The sequence below is a fragment of the Haliotis rufescens genome, unplaced genomic scaffold (genome assembly GCF_023055435.1).
Source record: "Haliotis rufescens isolate VD_foot unplaced genomic scaffold, xgHalRufe1.0.p SCAF_10, whole genome shotgun sequence".
Classification (NCBI taxonomy): domain Eukaryota; kingdom Metazoa; phylum Mollusca; class Gastropoda; order Lepetellida; family Haliotidae; genus Haliotis; species Haliotis rufescens.
Genome location: NW_025963780.1, coordinates 34,516,505 through 34,539,158, shown reverse-complemented (window position 1 = coordinate 34,539,158; position 22,654 = coordinate 34,516,505). Strand labels below are relative to the sequence as shown.

At 45.8% G+C, this 22,654-nt stretch overlaps 1 protein-coding gene across 1 annotated transcript in view; it reads left to right on the top strand.

Moving 5' to 3' along the window:
• Positions 1-22,654, top strand: part of LOC124128642 (general transcription factor 3C polypeptide 4-like) — a 41,821-nt gene that overhangs the window by 2,807 nt on the left and 16,360 nt on the right. Inside the window, exons 4-11 of the mRNA XM_048389767.1 lie at positions 3-81; positions 2,638-2,737; positions 3,644-3,764; positions 5,273-5,364; positions 6,029-6,174; positions 7,016-7,139; positions 8,652-8,744; positions 9,924-10,035. Of these exons, the coding sequence (XP_048245724.1) occupies positions 3-81; positions 2,638-2,737; positions 3,644-3,764; positions 5,273-5,364; positions 6,029-6,174; positions 7,016-7,139; positions 8,652-8,744; positions 9,924-10,035 (867 nt within the window). The remainder of the gene's footprint in view (positions 1-2; positions 82-2,637; positions 2,738-3,643; positions 3,765-5,272; positions 5,365-6,028; positions 6,175-7,015; positions 7,140-8,651; positions 8,745-9,923; positions 10,036-22,654) is intronic.

Sequence of the window (22,654 nt, the reverse complement as noted above, 5' to 3'; positions counted from 1 at the left end):
AGGTGTGTGTTGGCGAGTGTGTCACATGACCACCAGGTGTGTATCCACACCACATCAGATACCAAGAAGACGTGGAAAAAGGTGAGATTACATCGTCCACACTTTACAATGTTGAATACCCTATATTCCTCCGTCCCCATGAATAGATATGTCGGTGTTTTGGTGTAGCCGCTATGTCTAACCAGCAAGTCAAGCAGAGGCCTGGTTCCAGATGGAGGGAAGCAACCAAATGCTATAATGAGTGCTCAGCTTACGCAGAGCTCCAGATGAGCTTTTGGTGTTGTGGGTATTTTACCCATGCATTTTAAAATCACTGGGTATCAGTAATTCTATCTGGGTATTCAAATTCCTGTTACCCACTAGTTTTTACACATGTGGGTATTTAAGTTAAATATTTAAAAACACTATTCATCTAGTCCCTGCAAACGACCGCCTCCGTGGTCTAATGGTAGAGCGTCCGCCCGGAGAGCGGAAGGTCCGGGGTTCGATCCCCGACCGCGTCATACCAAAAGACGTTAAAAGATGGTACTTGTTGTTACCCTGTCTAGCGCTCGGCATCAAGGGGCTAAAACAAGGACTGGTCGGCTCGGAGTCAGTATACTGTGTCTGAGTGGGGTATTCATGTTAAACTGCGGCATGGTATCTCAGTGAGCTAGCACTATAAATCGGCATCAGTCCGGACTAGTACAAGCAGCCACACACACATACACGTGCATGCACGTCGCTATATAAGTGCAATAATCTTGGACGAGACGTTAAACCCCATTTCACCTCACCTAGTCCCTGCAAATTGGTGTTGTGTGGGTTCGAGAGCTTTATAGGACTCAAAAATACCACGATACTTCCACAAGAAAGTGTGATGGCAAATGATCATGATGTAACTGTCATCGTGGAGTTTGGCAAGGCTGACGGAATGCCCGTTTATAATTTCAAAATAAGTTTCTGATTTGCTAATCGAATACACAGGGTTACTTCACAATATTTTGATGATACGCACAAGTTTTATTTTGGTAACGTATCTGTAATGTTCGTTGCATATTTGATACGCTTGGATTTTATTTTACTGCGTATTTCTGCATTTCTGATGCGTATTTTACGCAGATACGCAGCTTATCTAGAGCTCTGTTACGTCTCACAAATGACAGTGAAAATTGACACAACATCCATATGTCTTGTGTTTGTTACAGATGTTTTTACAGTAAACACAGGAGTATAGAAGGGGTATTGTAACTATCATTTCATCTTCCCGAGGCAAGGGAGTCAGCTGAGTATAGAAGCCCAGTTTGCCAAACTGTCCTGGAATTTGACAGGGCGCCACCACTTTGTTTGAAGTATATGCAAGTAATGTGATACGTGGAATCTGTTTGGTCAATAGAAGTGACATAACTTGAAATAGCCACTAGTCACACTACATTTAAGCCACGAAATTCGAGCCTTGTTCAACAAGGGTGGAAACTGAACTTTTAACCCCTTGCCTCGGGAAGATGCTAAGTTTGTTTCATGGACGTTTGAACTGAATCTGTTCTCTTCCACCACTGACAACAAATTTAAAATGTGTTCGGTTTTAATTATCATAAATTTTCTAAGCATCTAGGATGCCTATTACGTCGACTACGGTAGGAGGAGTTATAATTTGTTTCCATAGTTACCATGCATCGACATTAAATAAGTCAGTGGTGTAGTAACTCTTAGATTAGTGACTGGTATTCAGTCCCCATTTCCAGTAGAACATGGGTATAGCGAACTACAAGGGACCAGAGAAATCAGTTTGTTATATCCGTTGTTCATTATACACGTTTTCGCTCGGAAACGTCCGCCATCTAGGATAAGACAAAACACAATACACATAATTGCAGCATTGATTTGTATTAACAGTGATCATTCATTTGATAACAATTTATAACATTCATTTACTAACATTAAATTGATAACATTTTCTGAAGATTGTTATCAAATACATGTACAAAATGTAAACATATTTATCATTTTTCGATTTACATAGGAGATGTGTAGTCTGTGATTTTGATTTTGATTCGCCGCTGATTGCGTACAGCCAATTGTCAGTGACACTTGACACTGAGTGAGATTTCTCAGTTCGCTATACACATCACTAATTAGTGATAGATGGGCTTGCCGGTGATCAGATATCAGTTCGCTGTATCCGTTTGTTCGCTGTAGAGAGTTTGTTATATACGTAAATTTAATATGGTATTATATAGGAGATAAATCGGAGATTTTTTAACAGTTCATTGTATCCGTTTGTTCGCTGTATCTGAGTTCGTTATATCCATGTTCTACTGTAGATGAAATTGGGAATTTTTCATCAGTTCCCATCATGCCCATTGTATCAGCATCTTATTGCTGCAGGACTGACATCAGTGTAAAACCATGTTCACTCACTAGGAACCAGGGGGGCGGTCGGGTAGCCTAGTGGTTAAAGCGTTCGCTCGTCACGCCAAAGACCCAGGTTCGATTCCCGACATGTTTACAATGTGTGAAGCCCATTTCTGGTGTCCCCCAGCCGTGATATTGCTGGAATATTGCTAAAAGCGGCGTAAAACCATACTCACTCACTCACTAGGAATGGGTTCTTTTGGGATGCCTGTGATGTACAAGTTGTCATTGCCATGGTTACAGGTAGCGGATCTGTCACAAATGTATGCCTCCAACAATCCACTTCCTGGTGACCTCACCTTCAGTGCACTCCGGGGACAGACATACAAGTTGGCAGCTATGGGTAGGTGGAATGTGTGTCCCAGAGTTTCATCCATGGGACAGACCCCAGTGCCTATATTTAATCAATAATCGCCCACACCCCCTTCTCGGCTCTATCAGTCTAAACTCATACCATTCTCAACTCAGGGTACTTAAAGACTGACTTTTAGTCCAAAAAATAAAGTTATCTTATTTTAAAAAGTATGTCTATTAATTGAAAAAAATAAAATCCTAAATTTCAGAGCTGGGGCAATCTAGACTTGCCAAATCATTCTAGACTTGTGTTGGACTCCTTTTTGAATTTTTCTGGGGTACCTTAAAAACTTTTACAAACCTGTAGAGGTTATGATTTCTCTTATTTTTGTCTTGTGTGAAAAATCAACACGTCTGTCTCTTAAAGATGACATAAGGAAAGTGATTTGGGTGAGAGTTGCTCCCCCTGGCGTGAGGCGCCGTTGGGGGTGAGGCCCCGTAAGGGTGGTCGTATATCATACAAAAACGAAGTTTTTTGTGTGGTAACATTTTTTATTAAGGAAAATGGTTACAACTATGTCATGTAGATTTTCTTGAGCAAGGAAAATGCAATAAGTGCCCCAAGGAGGATTTAATCAAAAAGAGAATCAAGAGTTCCGGTATGGAATTTTTTTTTTTTTAACCTATATATGAATATATTTCAGGGACTACTTGTTACTTTAGGCCTGTCTAAAGCTCTGTAATTCAGTGAGCAGTTGCATCTTGTACACAATGCTGTATAACTTTTATTGCAACGCTTTGAACACATTACTGTTCATCATACACAAACTATAGATCAGGCTAGATGGGTATGACTGTATTCTGATTTAGATAAAACAATAGCAGATGAAAACAAGTAACTTGCTCATTTCCAAAATTCTTTTTGAGTTCAAGTGTTAATTCATTACTTCTGCAGAACTCTCTTGGTCTGACTGCTACCAAGGCAGCCAGGGTGAAGGCCCCTACTCCCTGCTGGCCGTCTGCATGAAGAATGGAGACGTTGTGTTGTGGAAGGTTCACCTGCCCTGTCTGCACCCGTAAGATTTCCAGTCTTTACCCTTCAGTAAAGGGGGCACGGGTGGCCCAGTCACCTAAGGCGTCGCAATTCGCTGTGCAGAGTTGCATCCCTTGGGAATGCCTTAAACCAATGATTGTGGGTTCGAATCCCGATTATGTTTCTAGGTTTGTCAGCACCATACCCATGCTCGTGGGTTTCACCGAAGTGGTAAACGTCTGAGACCTGCATCACTTTGGGCTCTCCTCCCACATTAAGCTGACACGCCGTGATATAGTGAGTGAGTGAGTTGGGTTTTAACGCCACTTTTAACAGTATTCCAGTTATATCGCAGCGTGTCAGCTTACTGTGGGAGGAGAGCCCGAAGTGATGCAGGTCTCAGATGTTTACCACTTCGGTGAAACCCACGAGCACGGGTATGGTGCTGACAAACCTAGAAACATAATCGGGGCGAATCGGGATTCGAACCCACTATCATAGGTTTCTGGCGTGCCCAAGGGACGCAACTCTGCACAGCAAATTGCGACGACTGGCCACCCGTGCCCCCTCACGCCGCGATATAACTGGAATACTGTTAAAAGCGGCGCTAAACACAACTCACCTTCAGTATAATGAATCTGGGAGATAAAACAGAAAAATATATTTGTAGCTTTACTCTTTGTAATGCCAGCTACACAATCAGCTGTCAATCATTGCAGTGCTGAATGTTAAGAATGAATGTCGAGGGGTCCTTGTCAGACTCCTAAGAAAATCCACAATGTCACTCTATTTCTGTACAAAAGTAAAACTCCAGGAACTCGTCAGTGGGTTCAAACTATTTGCGATTATTGATGTAGAAGTCATTAGAGAATAGCCTACAAAATACAGAGAATTGCTGATTGGCTTTCATGAGTGAATTCACTAAAGTTCCGAACTTAAGCCAGCGACTTTCTCGTTTTCTTTTTAGGTCATTTGATACATCAGGCCATTTAGTCTGTTGTTGGAACAATGCCACATTAAATGTGACGTCATGAACAATGGCTGAAGTCATCTTTTATTATTTGCAATAGTACATTCATATAATGCGACATTGCCATGGTTCTTTCCACAAACGATGAAAACAATGGAACAATTAGAAGGAACTAGCCAATCAGCATGAAGTAAAAATGATATTGCTCATTGAGAATTACTGAAAAAAATTTCATCTATTTTCCGCACGCCTATAGATAATATTATCTTTATACAAATAATTACTCTTGGTGAGGTCATTATGCATAAGCAACGACCCAAGGACCCCTGAGCTGGTCTGCCTGGACCGAGGGCTCTCATCTGGTGCCAGCGAATGTCGTCATCCATCAAACACTTAGCTGAAATTTCACAAATAATGATGCCTGAATTTGTTCTAGAGGCTGCCATCATGAGTATTTTAAATAAAATGAATATATAATCCAGGTATAATTAATATCCAGCTGATTAGAATCAGATGTTTTACTCCCAATACGATGTCTCTCTGTGTTAGCATCTCTCTGTGGATACTCCATGTTGTTTCAGTGAAGACTGTCGTGTTGTGAAAGTTCTCTCCCTTCACACCAGCATCCCGACCTCCGTGTCCTGGTGTCGGCAGCTGGGACAGGACAAGCGAGGTAATGGTTACTATGGTTACACGCTGTTCACGAGGATGGGTGGCAAATTAGAGACCGGTCATGACACTTGAAATGGAGACATCATGACATTTTCTGCCATTGTTCCAGAACTCTTGTTAGACAATGAGTTAGACTTGTTGTGGAGGCATTATCAATGCTGAGACGTTTTAAACTTTTATTAACGAGTTTGTTTGATTTAAAAGACTTGAGGATGAGATTCTATTTATCATCCAAAATCATTCTTCCAACATTTTCAGGGGCGGTCGGGTAGCCTAGTGGTTAAAGCGTTCGCTCACCATGCCGAAGACCCGGGTTCGATTCCCGACATGGGTACAATGTGTGAAGCCCATTTCTGGTGTCCCCCGCCGTGATATTGCTGGAATATTGCTAAAAGCGGCGTAAAACCATACTCACTCACTCCAACATTTTCAAGCTTGTACAGTTAGTGCCTTGAGTTGAAAAAAATTGGATCTAGCAAGCTTCAGTGATAGGGAGACAAGTGAAGTCATTGATTATGAAGTCATAGTGACCGATGATGTCACAGTGGTCTGCAAGCATAGTGATGCAGTTCACTGTAGCAATATCTCCTAGGAGATATCCATTAATATCGCCCAAGTGACATCTCCTGTGGAAGCAAGTTCAGGATGATTCAACTGTGTTTCAGCTGTTTTGGCAGTTGGTTACAACAGTGGAGTGATCCACCTGATGGACGTGACTCTCGGTGGGGACGAGGTGTCCGTCAGACCGGCATGCCTCTACGGGGAGAAGGATGATCTTCGAATCTCCTGCATGTGCTGGAAGAAACTGAAGGTGAGTACTAACACTGGCATTACTTGATGGTGGTTTAAAGGGCAGATGTACCCAAATATTGGAACATTTCTCTAAGTGAACGGGGCGGTCGGGTAGCCTAGTGGTTAAAGCGTTAGCTCGCCATGCCGAAGACCTGGGTTCGAATTCTGACATGGCTACAATGTGTGAAGCCCATTTCTGGTGTCCCCCGCCATGATATTGCTGGAATATTGCTAAAAGCGGCGTAAAACCAAACTCACTCACAGTGAGCATTGGTAGCCAAGTCAGTTTGCTGGCAGAGTTGCATCCCTTGGGCATGCCAGAAAGCTATAATTCGGAATTCTAATCCTAGCTTGCCCCAGATTTGTTTCTAGGTTTGTTACCACCTTACCCGTGCTCGTAGAATTCCCCAATTCCCTAACTCCCCAATTCCCGTCATGGATTTCACTAAAGAGGTAAACATCTGAGACGTGCATCACTTCAAGTTTTCCTCCCACATAAAGCTGACACGCCTTGCTGTAACAGGAACACTTTTCAAAGCGGCACTGAGCCCAACTCACTCACTCACTCACTCACTCACTCACTCACTCACTCACTCACTCACTCACAGTACATGAAAACATACTTCTTCCATGTCTTCAATGTTTCTAAGAGGCATACCACTTTCTATTGAAAGTTACACTGTATATGACATCTATTTTCCCCAACCGGAAATGATATAAAAAGTCAACCATTGTGCCCTTCAGCTAAACGACTGCTAGGCTCAAAGACATCATAGAATAATAATATGAAACATTAATGCCACAATCACCTTGTCACAAGACTGTTCAATCCCATGTTACTCACCCCCCTTTCTTTGCAGGATTGTTATCTACTGATATCCAGCAAGGAACAATATTTATTGACTCACAGTGTTAAAGTAGACAACAAACTGAGTTTCTCCCAGAAGGCCACAGTAACAGGAAGTCACTGGATGGCCGGCACCGGTAGGTTGCACATAATATCTGTCACTTGTTTCTCTTGGCCCTGTTCCACAAATTGATTTTAGTGCTGAGATGATCGTAACTCCAATACTTACGATATGATACTTACATATGATACCGTATTTTCTTGAGTATAGTGCGCACTTTTTTTCGAAAAAACACAGCTGTGTAGAAGGGGGTGCACATTATACACGAATTATGAGTTTGGATGTTTTTTTCCCCCATTGAAAGACATTACCGTGAGCGCGAAACACCGGAAATGCCATGTTAACAAATCCATACTGAAGTACGCAAAATAATCATGTAATTACACTGTCTGGCTATAAAAAGTTTTCTTTGTATATCTGGACTTATGTTTGTAACTTAATTCATAAATGACATACTTTGACTCGTTAAAAGTCATATTTGTTTTTGTTTGACGATTCTATGTCAACATGAAATTCTCGCGATCACGCGATCACATGCGCGTGAGCCTTGACGGTGACTTGTCAGACTGGTTACATGTAAAAAATAATACCCGGCAATAGCGATCAGCTGCTTCGCTTAGGGTTATTATTATTTTAAATATGTTTAGTAAAGGCTGCATATAATTAAGAAAATAATGGAATATATTATTCCTGATAAAAAAAATAGTTTCAGATACAATTAATGCCGATCCTTGCATTAAAAATCCGAAAAAGTTATATCATTGGGTGTGTCTTGACCGAATCACCTGTCGATTCCAAGAAAACGTGTGTACAGCTGATTGCTGTTTCCGGCTTAGTTTATGAGAAAATACACAAGGTAATTTTAATCCCTAGATATAAAACAATGCCTAGCAGAACAATAAATACTATTTAAACGGTAAATAAACATGTCTGGTGATTTTTTATCTCAAATTTTGAATTTGTACTGACGAAGTTTCTCAGCACCCGTTCGTTTGCCGGACTTCGCTGAAAGGGTACGGTGTAATTTTTTTCTGCGCATAATATTCAAATTTCTTTTTTTCCAAAATATTGAACCCGCTAGAGGGGGGTGCGCATTATACATGGGTGCGCACTATACTCAAGAAAATACGGTAGTCGCAGCGCTAGGGTCACATTATGGAATGGGACCCTGATCTGATTATTTACAGGTTTTCACACATGGCTATTGCTGAGTGCGGCCATATTGTCATGCAGTCTCCAGGAATGGCTGGAGAGGTTTAGTTTAGCAGCCTGAGAAATTCATCGGTCTTTTTTCCTTTTTTATGATTAGTCCTGACTTGTCTAAACCTTATTTCACAAGTCCTCAGCGTTTGTAGCTAGTCATGCTTGAACAAGACTAAACTATGTACTCTATTTACATTCTGTCAGTAATTTTTCAGTTCCAATTTGAAGCAAAATTGAAACCTTGAGAACTCGTTCAAAATTATAGCCCTTAAATGCTACTAGTCATCTTTATATTTGTTTTCCTCAACACAATTCCAATAGTCACGGGCTAGCATGAATTTTGAATTGTAACATGAGGAATGTGTCAGTACCTTCTATGTTGTAGGTTTAGCCAGTCACGACAGTATTACTGTCCTCGGTTCAGCGGACGGAGTTGTACAAAAGGTGACGGTCACCGAGATGAGGAACAAAAGTGCAGGTAGTCTGGTTTCATTGTATCATGCTGTTACAATGCATGACTCAGGATTCTGAGTCAGGATAGGTACCCAGTGACTGTCTCTGTGAGTAGCCAATGACTAATGAGGATTCAGCAGCTACAGGAATCAGTTTTGGGTGTGAGATATGATTGCTGTTTGAAGTACCTCCATGCCAGGAGTTCAGTACTGTGGCGGTTGTGTCACAGCTCCCACTTGAAACTGTGACTTGTCCAGTATAAGACATCACAGGCTGTGATGGTGTCAAGATGATTTGATTCAACCCAGTTCCATATTTACAGGCCAGGGGCACGGGTGGCCCAGTCGTCTAAGGCTCCGCTATTCGCTGCGCTGAGTTGCGTCCCTTGGGCACGCCAGAAACCTATGATTGTTGGTTCGAATCCCGGTTCTCCCCGATTATGTTTCTAGGTTCGTCAGCACCATACCCGTGCTCGTGTGTTTCACCGAAGCGGTAAACGTCTGAGACCTGCATCACTTCGGGCTTTCCTCCCACATTAAGCTGACACGCCGAAATATAACTGGAATATAGTTAAAAACGGCGTTAAAACCAACTCACTCATTCACTACAGGCCAGTGTGGTATTGTGAGAATACTGCTACAGCAAGAAGCAACATTGGTCCTTTTTGCATAAAACTCCATTCACACTGCACCTCCTGTGTGGTGTCGTGGAAAGAGTGTTTGCCACCAACAAAATGTTGGTGGTTCAATCCCAGCGGCATCACACCAAAAGCCTTAAAATATTGTACTCATGGTTTCCCTGTCTGGCACTTGGCATAAGGGGCTAAAACAAGAACTGTTTGGCTCGGAGTCAGTATACTGTGTCTGAGTGGATATCCAAGTTAGACTGCCTCATGGTACTTCAGTGGGCTAGCACTAGAAAATGGTCATTAGACTGGACTCGTACAAGAAGACCCAGAAACTCACATTCACACATGTGCATTGCCATATAAGTGCAATAATCCTGAATGTGACTTTAAGCCCCATTTCACCACCACCACCACCACCACACCTACACATGACTTACTCACTCTGAGGCAGGTGTAGCCTTGTGGTTAATTTGTTTGCTTGTCACATGGAAGCCCCGATTTCAATGCTCATTTTCATATTGCTGACTATTGCTAAAAGCAACGTAAAACATGATTCAATCATGCTGTTTATTGCAGAAATTGTTGTTGACACCAGCCTGCTACCATTTCCTAAAGACGACAAATATCTGTGGAGCTGTCATGGCACGTGTTTGTCCCCAAATGGCTCCTTCTGTGCGGCGGTCTTCACGTAAGTGTTCACCTCATGCAGCCAGCTGGAGGCTGACCGAGTCCTTGCTGTTATTTTACACTTGAATATGAATTTGTGCTGTTGTATTGTGAAGTGAAGAAACCAGTGTGCCAAATATTGATTGATTTAGATCAGATCATGTCATGTCATGTCATATGTCATGTCATGTCATGTCATATATCATGTCATATATCATATCATATATTTTTTACTTATCCTGCATTACTCCTTAATGCATTCACTGCTTACCTTACGACAAAAAAAACTGGGACAGCTAACCGGCGATGGTCCTTGGGTGAATTATTCTGTTCACAATCCAACTTTTATATCCCGCCGTCGCTGTCCCGGTGATCACGTGACCAAAGGTCAACTCTTCACATCACTGCCTGTCGCGACATAGCTAGGACGTTTCCAGCGGAGCTCTCGTTTTTTTGGATTTATTTAGGCTTTCCATTCGTCTACCATTCTAAAATTCTTCTGCGATGGGTGATGTATACCTTTCATATTACTTTCAACATGTTGTGAAGTTGTATTTGATGTTTTGAGGCGGAAAAAGAGACGTGTCTTTTTTCCCGCCACGTGCTATCTGTTCCCCGCCATTTTGAATTGTGTTACAATTGTTTGCTTGGTAAAGGTAGTCAATTGTTTACAATTATCGGCTAGGTATGTATAACATATTTCATATGTTGTTTTCAATACTTCTAGCTTTGGCGGTTCATTGAGTTGCGTATATTCAAGCATTTATACACTATCAACTCGTTCAAATATTTTGCCGAGAAATTATCTACGGCAGTAAATTCCAGTCCCGTTTTCTTCTAGTATATTATTGCGTAACTTATGCTTGCGCGTTGTACTAATTGTCGTGGGAAAAAATCTATTCAAGATCCTCACCCACGTTGTTTGTCATGTACACAAATTTGTGCACCAAATTCTAAATGTGTTTTTTGTAAAAACCTCTCTCCAAAGAGTTTCGCGAGGTATAGGCAAGTCACTCACAAACGTATTTTGCAGCAATCACGTCTTGAGAAAAGGAAAATGTCTCTATCGCTATCGCAAATGAGCGAGGGACAGGATTCGATCATTACGACGCAACCTTTATCTATGAGGGATAATAGGTCGGCCGTAACTGTCACCGCGGAGGTGCACATGCCACCGGAATCTTCTCTCCCGGAGAATGTTGGGCGTATTATAATTGCACCTAATTTGGAGAATTCTACATCTGTTACGTATGCAGACAGTGCGCCAGCGTCTCAAGATGCGTTGTCGGGGATAGCGCCAAGCCAAGCTAGACTCAAGTCTACTCCATTGAGCATTGCGCCTCATATGCCTGCGCCGAGCGCAGCCAAGCCCTACTACCCAAGCGCTTCTACAATGACTTCAGCCCAAGGGTTATCAGCGTATGATATTACGCAACCAGCGCACGATCAGCTTAGCGCTGTACCAATGTATCCAGCGCAGGCGCCTATGCCAATTCCAAACACTAATTGGATGCAAAATTTTCTACAATCAATGTGGCAGCAGTCTATGACACAACTGTATCCTACGCCTGCGCCTATGCCTACGCCTACGCCTATGCCTACGCCTATGCCTTTGCCTACACCTATGCCTATGTATCAGACACCTGCATCAACTACATCTACGGCACATATTTTACCGCCTACTCCAGTGACTAATGTGTATAACACTCCTATTATGAGTCATAATACAGTACATTCTTCGTTGAGTAGTACCAGTACACCTGCCCGTACTTGGACATCAACGCATGATTCCTTGTCACCAGGCAGTTCATCTAAGCCCTCGGTCAGAGGTAATATTGCACATCGGAGTAGAAGTCGTTCACCATCAAGACGTACACATCAACGTCGTTCTGATTCATCAGATGGTTCTAATGGTGAGGAGGGAGATTCCGCGAACGAATGGAATACTCACCTTAGCCTGGCTCAAGTACCTGATTGGGTAGCTGACCGCCTCATTTCAGTACCTTCCCCGGGTAGTGGGGTAGATAAAAAAGATACTATTTGGACACATCCTACGTCGATTCCGATTGACCCTATGATGTCAGATATGATTAGATCTTTGGATGAGGACTTCTCCAAGCTCACACTTACACCGTCATTCAGACCTCCCAGGTTTAGGAAGGATGAATTTCCTATTCATGGCTTTGAGGCAGCAAACCAGGCACATAGTTTGGATGAGGATATACACAGAATGACAGGCTCGTCAAGGCCTACCACTCTTAAGGTTCAGGATACCAGAGTTGCGTTTATTGAAACAGAAATCCGAAGGGTATTAAAACCTTTAGCAGCATTAGCATCGTCTACTCGGGCGGTAGAGCAGGATCTGTCAGAGGATAATCCTAACAGACTAGATCACCTCCAAACTATAGTTGATTTTCAACAGCGTCAGATTGACCATATAAGAAATCATCTTAAAGCTGCGTTGGCAGAAATAACTGTCACTCGGAGATTGGGTTATTTAGCCTTATCTACTTGGGACTCAGAGTTTAAACGCAGATTGCTACGTCAACCTTGGTCTTCATCATCTCTGTTCAACGAACAGATTTCAGACACACACGCTAAGGTTTCCAGTTACGCTAGGGATGAAACAGCACTCAAGGCTTTGGAGCATGTTTCTCAAAATTTTTCCCAGCGATCGGGCAAGTCAGGCAACTACAGGCCTAGACGTGAGTCGCTTAAGGAAGGACAGGTGCAAGATTCTTTTCGTGGCAAGGGGCGTGGCAGAGGAAAACCCCAGGGTTCTTATCAATCCCGACGTGGTAAATACCACAGTAAGGGAGGTGATAGGAGGGGCAAACATTGAAATGTTAGACAGTCACGACTGGGATCTCCTACCCCCAGTCGTCCCAATTGTCGATACCCCTGTAGGCGGGAGACTGAATCGGTTTTGGAAGAACTGGAGCATCCTCAGGGACGATTATGTTCTCAACATTCTACGCCAGGGTTACCAACTAGACATAGAGGTTTTTCCTCCGTTGACCACGGCACCCATTCCGGGGAATTATCCAAGGAAGCAACATGTCCTTTTAAAGGCCAACATAGACTTACTATTGGAGAAAAGAGCCGTAGAGATTATACACACCCCAGCGCTAACTCCGGGATTTTATTCTCACATCTTCCTGGTACCCAAGAAGGGCTCAGACAAGATGAGAATGATACACAATCTCTCTGTTTTCAACGAGCTCTATCTGAAGCGTCCACCCTATTTCCGCCTCATTACATTGAGACTACTCAGAACCAGCATAAAAGCGTTCGATTCCTTGATCAGTATCGATCTACAGGATGCATATCTGCACATACCGATTCATCCCAAAGATCGCAGATTCCTCAGGTTCCAGTTCAATGGGGTCCACTACCAGTGGGCAGTACTCCCATTTGGCATTTCAGTGGCCCCGTGGCTATTTACACGAATAATGAAGCCCATAACTGTGTTTCTACAACTGAGGAACATTTGGTTCCAGTCGTACATAGACGACTGTCTCCTGTGTCATCAACACACACCGACGTTAATATGTCACCGGGAATTCACCAGAAGACTACTATATCAACTGGGTTGGATAGTCAACGAGGCGAAATCGGAGTTAACTCCATCATTTCGACTCCAGTTCATAGGAGGACTATTTCAAACAGATCAGAACCTCCTGTCGGTTCCCAGGGACAGATGGCACAAGATTTTACGCCTCCTGTCACCTGCTCTTTGTCAACCACGCACACTTCACCAATGGCAAGTGTTGCTAGGGTTACTCACCTCAGCCCAGGACCTAACCAACAGAGGCCGATTACAGTTACGCCCAATACAACAATTCCTGAATCCCTACATCAGGAGTCAGGATCCACTCAGGGCCATCATGCTACCAACGAATTTGAGACCTTATCTCCGTTGGTGGACGATAGAGTCGAATGTCTTAGGAGGAATCTCTTTATCAGGGTTGTCCCCGAATCTACACCTATTCGCAGACGCCTCCCTTCAGGGGTGGGGTGCTCACCTACAAGACCAGACAGTCTCAGGGCTATGGTCAAGCGCTCATCGGAAATGGCACATAAACAATCTGGAGTTGGAAGCCGTAATTCTAGCCATATCCCATTGGCAGAATCAACTACAATCAACCCAACTATCCATATCCACAGACAACAGCACTGTGGTGTGGTGCCTGCGCAATCAGGGAACAACACACTCCAACTCGCTACTTCAACAGACATTCAGGTTTTTCCATCTAGTGGATCGGCTGCAACTACAGTTCATAGTTCAGCACATCCCCGGATGTCGAAATATTCTGGCCGATGCTCTATCACGCCCAGACAGGGTAGCACCCACCGAGTGGAAACTTCACACAGAAGCATTCCAATTATTGGTTCGGAAGTTCGGGCAACCAAACATCGACCTGTTTGCAACTTGCCAAAACCACCAACTTTTGACATATGTCTCCCCGTTACCAGATCCGAAGGCTTGGGCGGTGGACGCATTCAGCATTCCTTGGGAAGGAATAAAGGCGTATGCATTTCCGCCACCAGTTCTACTTCCCAGGGTAATACAAAAGATCCAAGAGACAAGAACACTTGCTCTGACTTTGGTCGCGCCCTGGTGGCCAGCGAGAGGGTGGTTCGTCGAGCTCAGGAAGCTAGCAGGAAAAGATCCACTACACCTTCCACAGTGGTCCAACCTACTAATCCACCCTCACAGCAAATTGCCTCATCCAACACCAGACAAATTTCGTCTGCACGGTTGGTTCGTCTTAAAAAGGCATTAAGTGCCAAAGGCTATTCGGATCGGGCAGCTAAAGCTATAACCTTAGCTCATCGTCCCTCTACTAGAAGCCTTTACGATGATAAGTGGGGATCATTTGAGACTTTTTGCAAGGCAAAAGGTCAAGATCCTACTACGGCGTCACCTCAGTTTTTAGCTGAATACCTCCTACATCTGCGTACCCAGAGACACTTGAAAGGTAGCACCATTACCACGTACTTGGTTGCACTTAACTCAGTGTTGGCCGTTCCGGATAATCGTAAGATTACTAAGATCCCGGAACTACAGGCCTTATTACGCTCTTTTAGGCTTGAGGATCAGAAGACCAAGTTCCGCCCACCTGCGTGGGATCTGAACGTGGTACTTCGAGGTTTGCGAGGACCCCCATTTGAGCCCCTCAATGCAACCTCATTTTATGACCTCACCAAGAAAACAATGTTTCTCTTGGCATTAGCCACAGCGGCACGGGTGAGCGAATTACATGCAATCGACATCACCCGGGTTCGTTTTGAGCATGGGACGCACGGAGCGGTACATCTAGGGTTGTGCTGGGATTTTATTGCCAAGAATCAATTACCAGGCCAACCTGATCGTTCCTTCACCATTCCACCAATCTCGACGATTGTGGGCAGTGAGGATGAGGGTGAACTTCTATTATGTCCGGTACGGGCACTGCGAATTTTCATCCGCCGTTCCAAGACTAGGCGTGGTTCGAGGAAGCGGTTATTTATACCCGTATCTGCTACATCCACGACCGAGGTCAGTCGCAACACCATATCCTTATGGTTACGCGCAGTCATCCTTCAGGCTTATTCGATCGCCAATTTGGATCCACCAAGAACGAATAATCCTCATGAGATCAGGGCATTAGCCTCTACCATGGCCTTACACAGCAATTGTACTATCAAGACAATCATGGAAGGATGTTTTTGGAGGTCTGACACAGTTTTCGCTAGTCATTATCTTCGCGATGTGACTCTCGAGGACATTGAAGGTGTACGCAGTTTTGGGCCGTTGGTTGTAGCTCAGCAAGTCACCAACCCTCGACGCAAATAATATACACGCCCTATACAGAGCCTTTTCCTGTTCGGTGTTATTGATCAGATTTCGCCAAGGGAAGACAAGTTATTGTCATCAGGGCTATAATCATATAGTAAGTAAAGATTTGGCTGAGCAGCTCGTTGTCTTTATTACTAAAATGTATAGGGAACTATTCTTTAATTCCCATGTGCAATTGTTTGCCACATTGTAATACCCTACCGTATAAGCGTTTTTTCTCAACTTTTCCGCTTAACGGGTTACTGACTAATCTGTGTCAGGTGTCAGGGTGTGAATTATTGAGGTTTCTGTATTGAGGATTTCCCACCTCCATACCGTCCGATACAGATGCATTAAGGAGTAATGCAGGATAAGTAAAAAATTTAGTAAAATCTAAATATTTTTTACATTTGTATACTTATCCTGCATTACTACGTTTAAGGCCCACCCGTCGCAGACTTGCCTCCCCACTTTGGCTTCAGAAACCTCAAAAGTATGTTTTTTTAAGCTCGGGCGACAGGCAGTGATGTGAAGAGTTGACCTTTGGTCACGTGATCACCGGGACAGCGACGGCGGGATATAAAAGTTGGATTGTGAACAGAATAATTCACCCAAGGACCATCGCCGGTTAGCTGTCCCAGTTTTTTTTGTCGTAAGGTAAGCAGTGAATGCATTAAGGAGTAATGCAGGATAAGTATACAAATGTAAAAAATATTTAGATTTTACTAAATCATATCATATATATCATATATATCATATATATCATATCATACCATATATTATTCGGACGCTTGAGAAACATTTCTAGTTTACTTGCTAATCACAAGAACAATCGTAAAACATCTCACTCACTTATAAAAGACAATTTTATCTTAAAATCAAGCCATCATCTGAGTATTTACAGTGTCTGTGATGCCACAACCCTCAATGTAGCGGGAGTACTCACAACAAACATGGCTGTCTGAAAACATGATACGACGATATATCATATCATGTGTCATATATGTCATCGCATATCATATCATATATAACATATATATATATATCATATAATGTGTCATATGTCATCATATCATATATTATCATATATATATCATCATATATCTATACATCATATCATGTGTCATATGTCTTATATCATATCATATATCATATCATATGTCATCATATATCATATTACATTAAGTAATACGTTACCACTGTTATACCGAGGCTGTTGTCTCCCACAACTGCTGCTATAGCGAAATCTACCACAGAGATCTCAATTACCTCATGCAGCACGTGCGTAGCCACCTAGCTGCCATGTGACACCCTTTACTCTTGTCTCCTTCGTCTGCGTAGCAAGACGTGTTTTCTCCTGCTGAAGCGTTCCTTGAAGATTTGGTGATATTTATTATAGTTTATTCTCTAATAAACTGTGCTTTTATGGGGCGTTGCAGTAGCTACGCTTGGTTATAATTTTCCCGCCAAACGGAAAATTTTTCCCGCCCTTTTTTCTATATACTTGCGGGGTTCGCGTATGCACGTTGTGTTTTACGTTTCCCCTGTTCTTGTATGTTTTGGGGGTTAACATCACTTATTTCTTTAATAAAAGTTATATGTGTATGTTATATGTTCACATTGCTCGTTTATTTTCTTGTGAAAATGTTCGTTTGTGAATCATTGTGGTGCGTGCGTTGTAACCATGTTTTGTTCTTTGTTTATAGCAAACAATCAATGTCTGACATGGATATGTCCCCAGTATCCACCCCCTCTACCCCTGCTCCTCGGAGTTGTGGGGTGTGCAGAAAGTTTTTGTCGTCCCGGGATCCCCACGATCGTTGCCCGCGGTGCAGGGTTCCTTGCGGGGACACCCGGTGCATCCTGTGCGAAGGTCTGGGGCCTGCGGAGTTTGAGCGGTACCGGCTGTACGTACAGTCCGTCTCCACCCCTGTGGTGGCCGGTTCGTCCGGTCGGGGTCCCCGTGCGGGTACCACCTCCTCGGCTGCGGCGGATCCCCTTGCGGCCCTCGGGCTGTCTGGGGATTCCGTCGCCACATTGTTGTCGAAACTTGTGGTCTCCAAGCTGGCGGCCTTATCGCAAGATAGGCCGCTGGCTGTTCCGTCCCCGGCCTCTTCGGTGGCCGCGGGGTCCACCGGTAAAGCGGCGGATCTCTTGGCGGCCCGTGTGCTGTCCGGGTATTCCGTCGCTGCATTACTTGCATAACTTGTGGACTCCAAGCTGGCGGCCTTATCTCAGGATAGGCCGCTGGCTGTTCCGTCCCCGGCCACTTCGGTGGCCGCAGGGTCGGACGCGGGGTCCACCGGTACGGCGGCGGCTCCCGTGGTCACCGGTCCTTCCCCCGAACCGTTGCTCCCGCTATCGGTTTAGGACCGCGTGGCCATGGTTTATGACCTCTTTGAGGACATGCCCCGGCCGGTACCGCGGGGAATCCACGACTGTGGGTTCCTCCGAGGTATACGATGAATCTTCCGACACGGCTTTCCCCGCATCAACCTTGCTGCGAGGTTTCAAGCCTTCCTTGGAGAACGCCTTCGCGGCGGCCTCCGGTCGGGGTCTCCCGTTGCCTCCGACGTCGTGGAGAAAGGGTTTATTCCCGGTACATGACCTTGCCTTTCCCGAGGCTGGTCCTACCGCGGAGGCCCATGTTGAGCGGTTGGGTGTCCGTGACCCACCGGCTGCTACGGTAACGCATGCTACCTTGCACCAGCTGGACGCCCTCGCTCGGCACTCCATGTCTCACGGAGACACTTACTTGGCTGCAGCGGCCCGTCTGGTCGAAGGTTCTCCCACGGACCGTGACCAGCGCATTTACAACTGCCTGCTCAGTTTAAATGCTTCCCTGGAGTACGTTGCCGAGGACTCTCGGCACACACTTGCTCTTGTTGGGTCCCTGCATAGGCGCCTGGGTGCCGCTCCTAACCGGAGCGCACCCCAGGCTGCTGCGGCCGGTAGGTCTAAGGGGTCGGGTTCTTCTTCCTCTGGGAAGTAGCCCCGCCCTGAGGGTTCCGGTATGGGCAATCAGCTGCCCTTTCGCGGGAAGACGGGGAACTGGGGGAAGCCCAAGTCGTCGACGGACGGCAAGGGCCCCTCCAGGTGACTCTCATTGGAGGGGTTCGTATGCCGACAGCGCCAACTTCGGTTGGCCCTTAGGCGAACCCGAGTCACTTGGCCCTGGACAGTTGCGCCTGCCGCAACCTGTCAGGGCCCCCTCTCCTTCCCCAGTGGGAGCCAGACTCCAGACTTACTGGGAGAATTGGGAACAAGTGTTCGACGACCCGTGGGTGGTCAACACGATTCGGTACGGCTATCGGCTTGATCTCAAAGCGAATCCGCCGCTCACCGTTGCCCCGTTGGCAGGTTTCTATTCGGAAACCGATCTTCCCTTCCTTGCCGATGCCATCGGCAGGTTGGTGGAGAAGAGGGCAGTTCGGGAGTTAGCTGTACCACAAATAACACCGGGGTTTTACTCCAGGATATTTCTCGTTCCCAAGAAGGACAGTGCCGAACTCAGAATGATTCACAACTTGAAATCGTTCAACGAGTTCTACCTGCGACAGCCGCCCAAGTTCAGAATGTTGAGCTTGACGGACCTGAAAGCACTGATCATGCCGGCCGACTGGCTCGCTTCGATCGACCTGAAGGATGCTTATCTGCATGTTCGATTCACCCGGATCATCACAAGTATCTCATGTTTGTCTTTCAAGGCAGGCACTACGAGTGGGTTGTACTCCCATTCGGTCTTTCATCCGCTCCCTGGATGTTTACCCGGTTAACCACCCCCATGGTGGGGTTCCTCCACCGGAGGGGTGTCCGGTACTTCGCGTACCTGGACGACTCGCTAGTAGCAAATCGAATGACGGACACCCTGTCACGCCATCTCGTTTTCGCACGTCGGCTCTTGGAGCAATTGGGGTGGATTGTCAATCTCCCTAAGAGCGAGTTAACCCCCTCTCAGAACTTGCAGTTCATCGGAGGTCAGTTCAACACGGTGTCCCATCGCCTCTTTGTCCCCCCAGACCGGTGGCACAAGATTCAGGCGATGATTGCCAAAGTCTTAGCGGTGCAACAGACTGTTCACTTTTGCGAACAGCTGTTAGGGCTACTTGTATCAGCCCAGGACTGCACCGAACGGGGTCGTCTCCAACTCCTCCCGCTTCAACGGTTTTTGATCCAGTTGTTAGCAACGGAGGTGAACAGTGCGACCGTCGCCCTCCCGGATCGGCTCCGACCGCATCTGGAGTGGTAGACGGTCCCTTACAATGTCTTATCAGGAGTCTCTATGCGGCCCTACCGGGCCACGTTGAACCTGTATACAGACGCCTCTCTAGTGGGCTGGGGCGCCCATCTAGAGGGGGAGGTGAGCTCGGGGCTGTGGTGCGTAGACGAACTAGGTCTTCACATCAATTGTCTCGAGTTCAAGGCAGTGATCAACGCAGTCAATCACTGGAAGCATCGTCTTGTCGACGCCCGGCTCATGCTGGCGACCGACAACACGACGGTAGTGTTCTATGTGAACAAACTGGGGGGAACCCACAGTCACTCGCTACTCGATCTCACGTTCGAGTTTTACGCTCTGGTGGACAGTGTCCCGTGCCAGATAAGCGCCCGTCACATCCCAGGTGTGCGGAACGTACTGGCCGATGCTCTATCGAGGCCTCAGGATCCGAGCCCTACAGAGTGGATGCTGAACCCAGTAGAGTTTCAGTGGCTGTGCGAACGTTTGGGTCGTCCGATGGTCGACCTGTTCGCAAAGTGGTTCAACAATCAACTCCCGTTGTTTGTATCACCAGTCCCGGACCCGAGGGCCATCGATCACGATGCTCTCGCGTTTTTCTTGCTTACCCGCCGACAGCGTTGATACCACACATTCTAAGCTGGCTCCGAGGAGTTCGCTGTCGAATGTTACTGATCGCGCCCATGTGGCCGAACAGATCTTGGTACCCCGACTTGCTGACCCAGGTCACGCAGTCGCCACTTCCACTGCCTGTGAGACCGGATCTCTTGATCCACCCTCACACCCGTCAGCTTCATCCAAACGCAGGGCAGTTCAATCTGCACGCGTGGATGTTGTCACCGAGCGTCTGAGGAGTAAAGGTTTTTCTCGCCGGGCGTCTCGGGCATACGTTAGTATGCATCGTGATTCTACCCAGAAGGTGTATAATGCACGTTGGGTTATTTTCACGAAGTGGTGTTGTAAACATCACATTCATTCGCCAGATAAGGTATCTGTGAAGGATATTGCTCGTTTCATGTCTCACTTGCGAGAGACCCGGAATCTCTCCGGGGGTTCCATTGCCAACGGGACGTTGCTATGGGTACCCGTCTCTCCAAAGTGCCGGTGATATGGGGTATTATCAAGGGTTTCAAACAGCACGATCTTAAGAAGGGCCGCCTTCGGGCACCGGCCTGGGATCTTTCCCTAGTGTTGCAATCACTTACGGAAGCTCCGTATGAACCCTTGCATAGTGCTTCGTTCCGGCATGTGACTTGGAAAACAGCATTTCTCCTCTCCTTTGCCACGGCGGCACGTGTATCCGAAATTCATGCACTCGATGTCGCCAAGGTACGATTCGATAGGGGTGACGAAGGAGCCAAGAATCAGAGAGTGGGGCAAACGGAGAGAGAATTCACTGTAAGATCACTCAAAGAAATCTTACATCCTGCTGATACTGAGGACAGAGCGCTGTGTCCGGTTAGGGCCCTTAAGTATTATCTTAAGGCTTCGAAATGAACGTAGACAAGGGCTTGACCGTCTGTTCATATCGTGTAACCCTAATCGCACGGTTGACATAACTCGCAACTCGATTGCGTTGTGGCTTCGTTCTGTCATCAATCTGGCGTACTGGTCTCGGGGGTTACCGGTAGCGGGGTCAAACCCGCACGAGATCAGGGCGCTAGCGGCAACATTTGCCCTACACTCGAATACCTCTGTTCAGAGAATATTACGAGGTTGTTACTGGCGTTCTGACTCGTTTTTTGCCAATCATTACCTCAGAAAGGTTTCTGATGAAGACGTGGAGGGGGTGCTGATCGCAGTCGTCAGTCCTTGCACGGTGGTCAATCTGGGTCGCCTCCAATGTTCCCACGCCGTGGGTACAGGAGTGGGGGTCCTGCAAACCAGCGCACTCACACCACAGGTGAGGCGGCTTTTTGTGTGTTTTGTCCTTATTTGTATTTTGACAATTATGCATTTAATTGTCTGTCGTGTATTCCAACCTTGTGATACATGCTTACGAATACTGGAATTAGGTCACGCGCCTAATGCATACTTTAAGTAGGCTTGCTCTGGGATATACGGTCTGAATGAAATTAATTTCCCTCTTTCGACTGTTTAACCTGATCTAAGATTTAGCTCACGCGGATACAGTGTTCTCATCCGCTGCGGCGATGAAATACCTATCCAGTGGGGCCGTTTGGAGTCACCAATCGTTTTGGCAATGACGATTGAGCCTTACGGTATGCGCTTGACAGTGCTTTGGTATTCCTATAGGGTAACGCCTAGCTAGGTGCATGCGCATCGAGTGCTTCCGCCTTGGTGTTTACTTCCGCTGGTCGGAAGGAACGCTAGCAGTCAGAATTCGGGTTGTAGGTGCTCCCCACCGCCTACTGTGGTAGTCAGCCTCGGTATAACAGTGGTAACGTATTACTTAATGTAATTTGTAGAATTTTCCTATTCGGAATATTCTTTAAGTAATACGTTACCACTGGGCTGCTGCCCGCCCGTCCGTCCCCCGAGCACTTGCTCTCGCAGGAGACAAGAGTGAAGGGTGTCACATGGCAACTAGATGGCTACGCACGTGCTGCATGAGGTAATTGA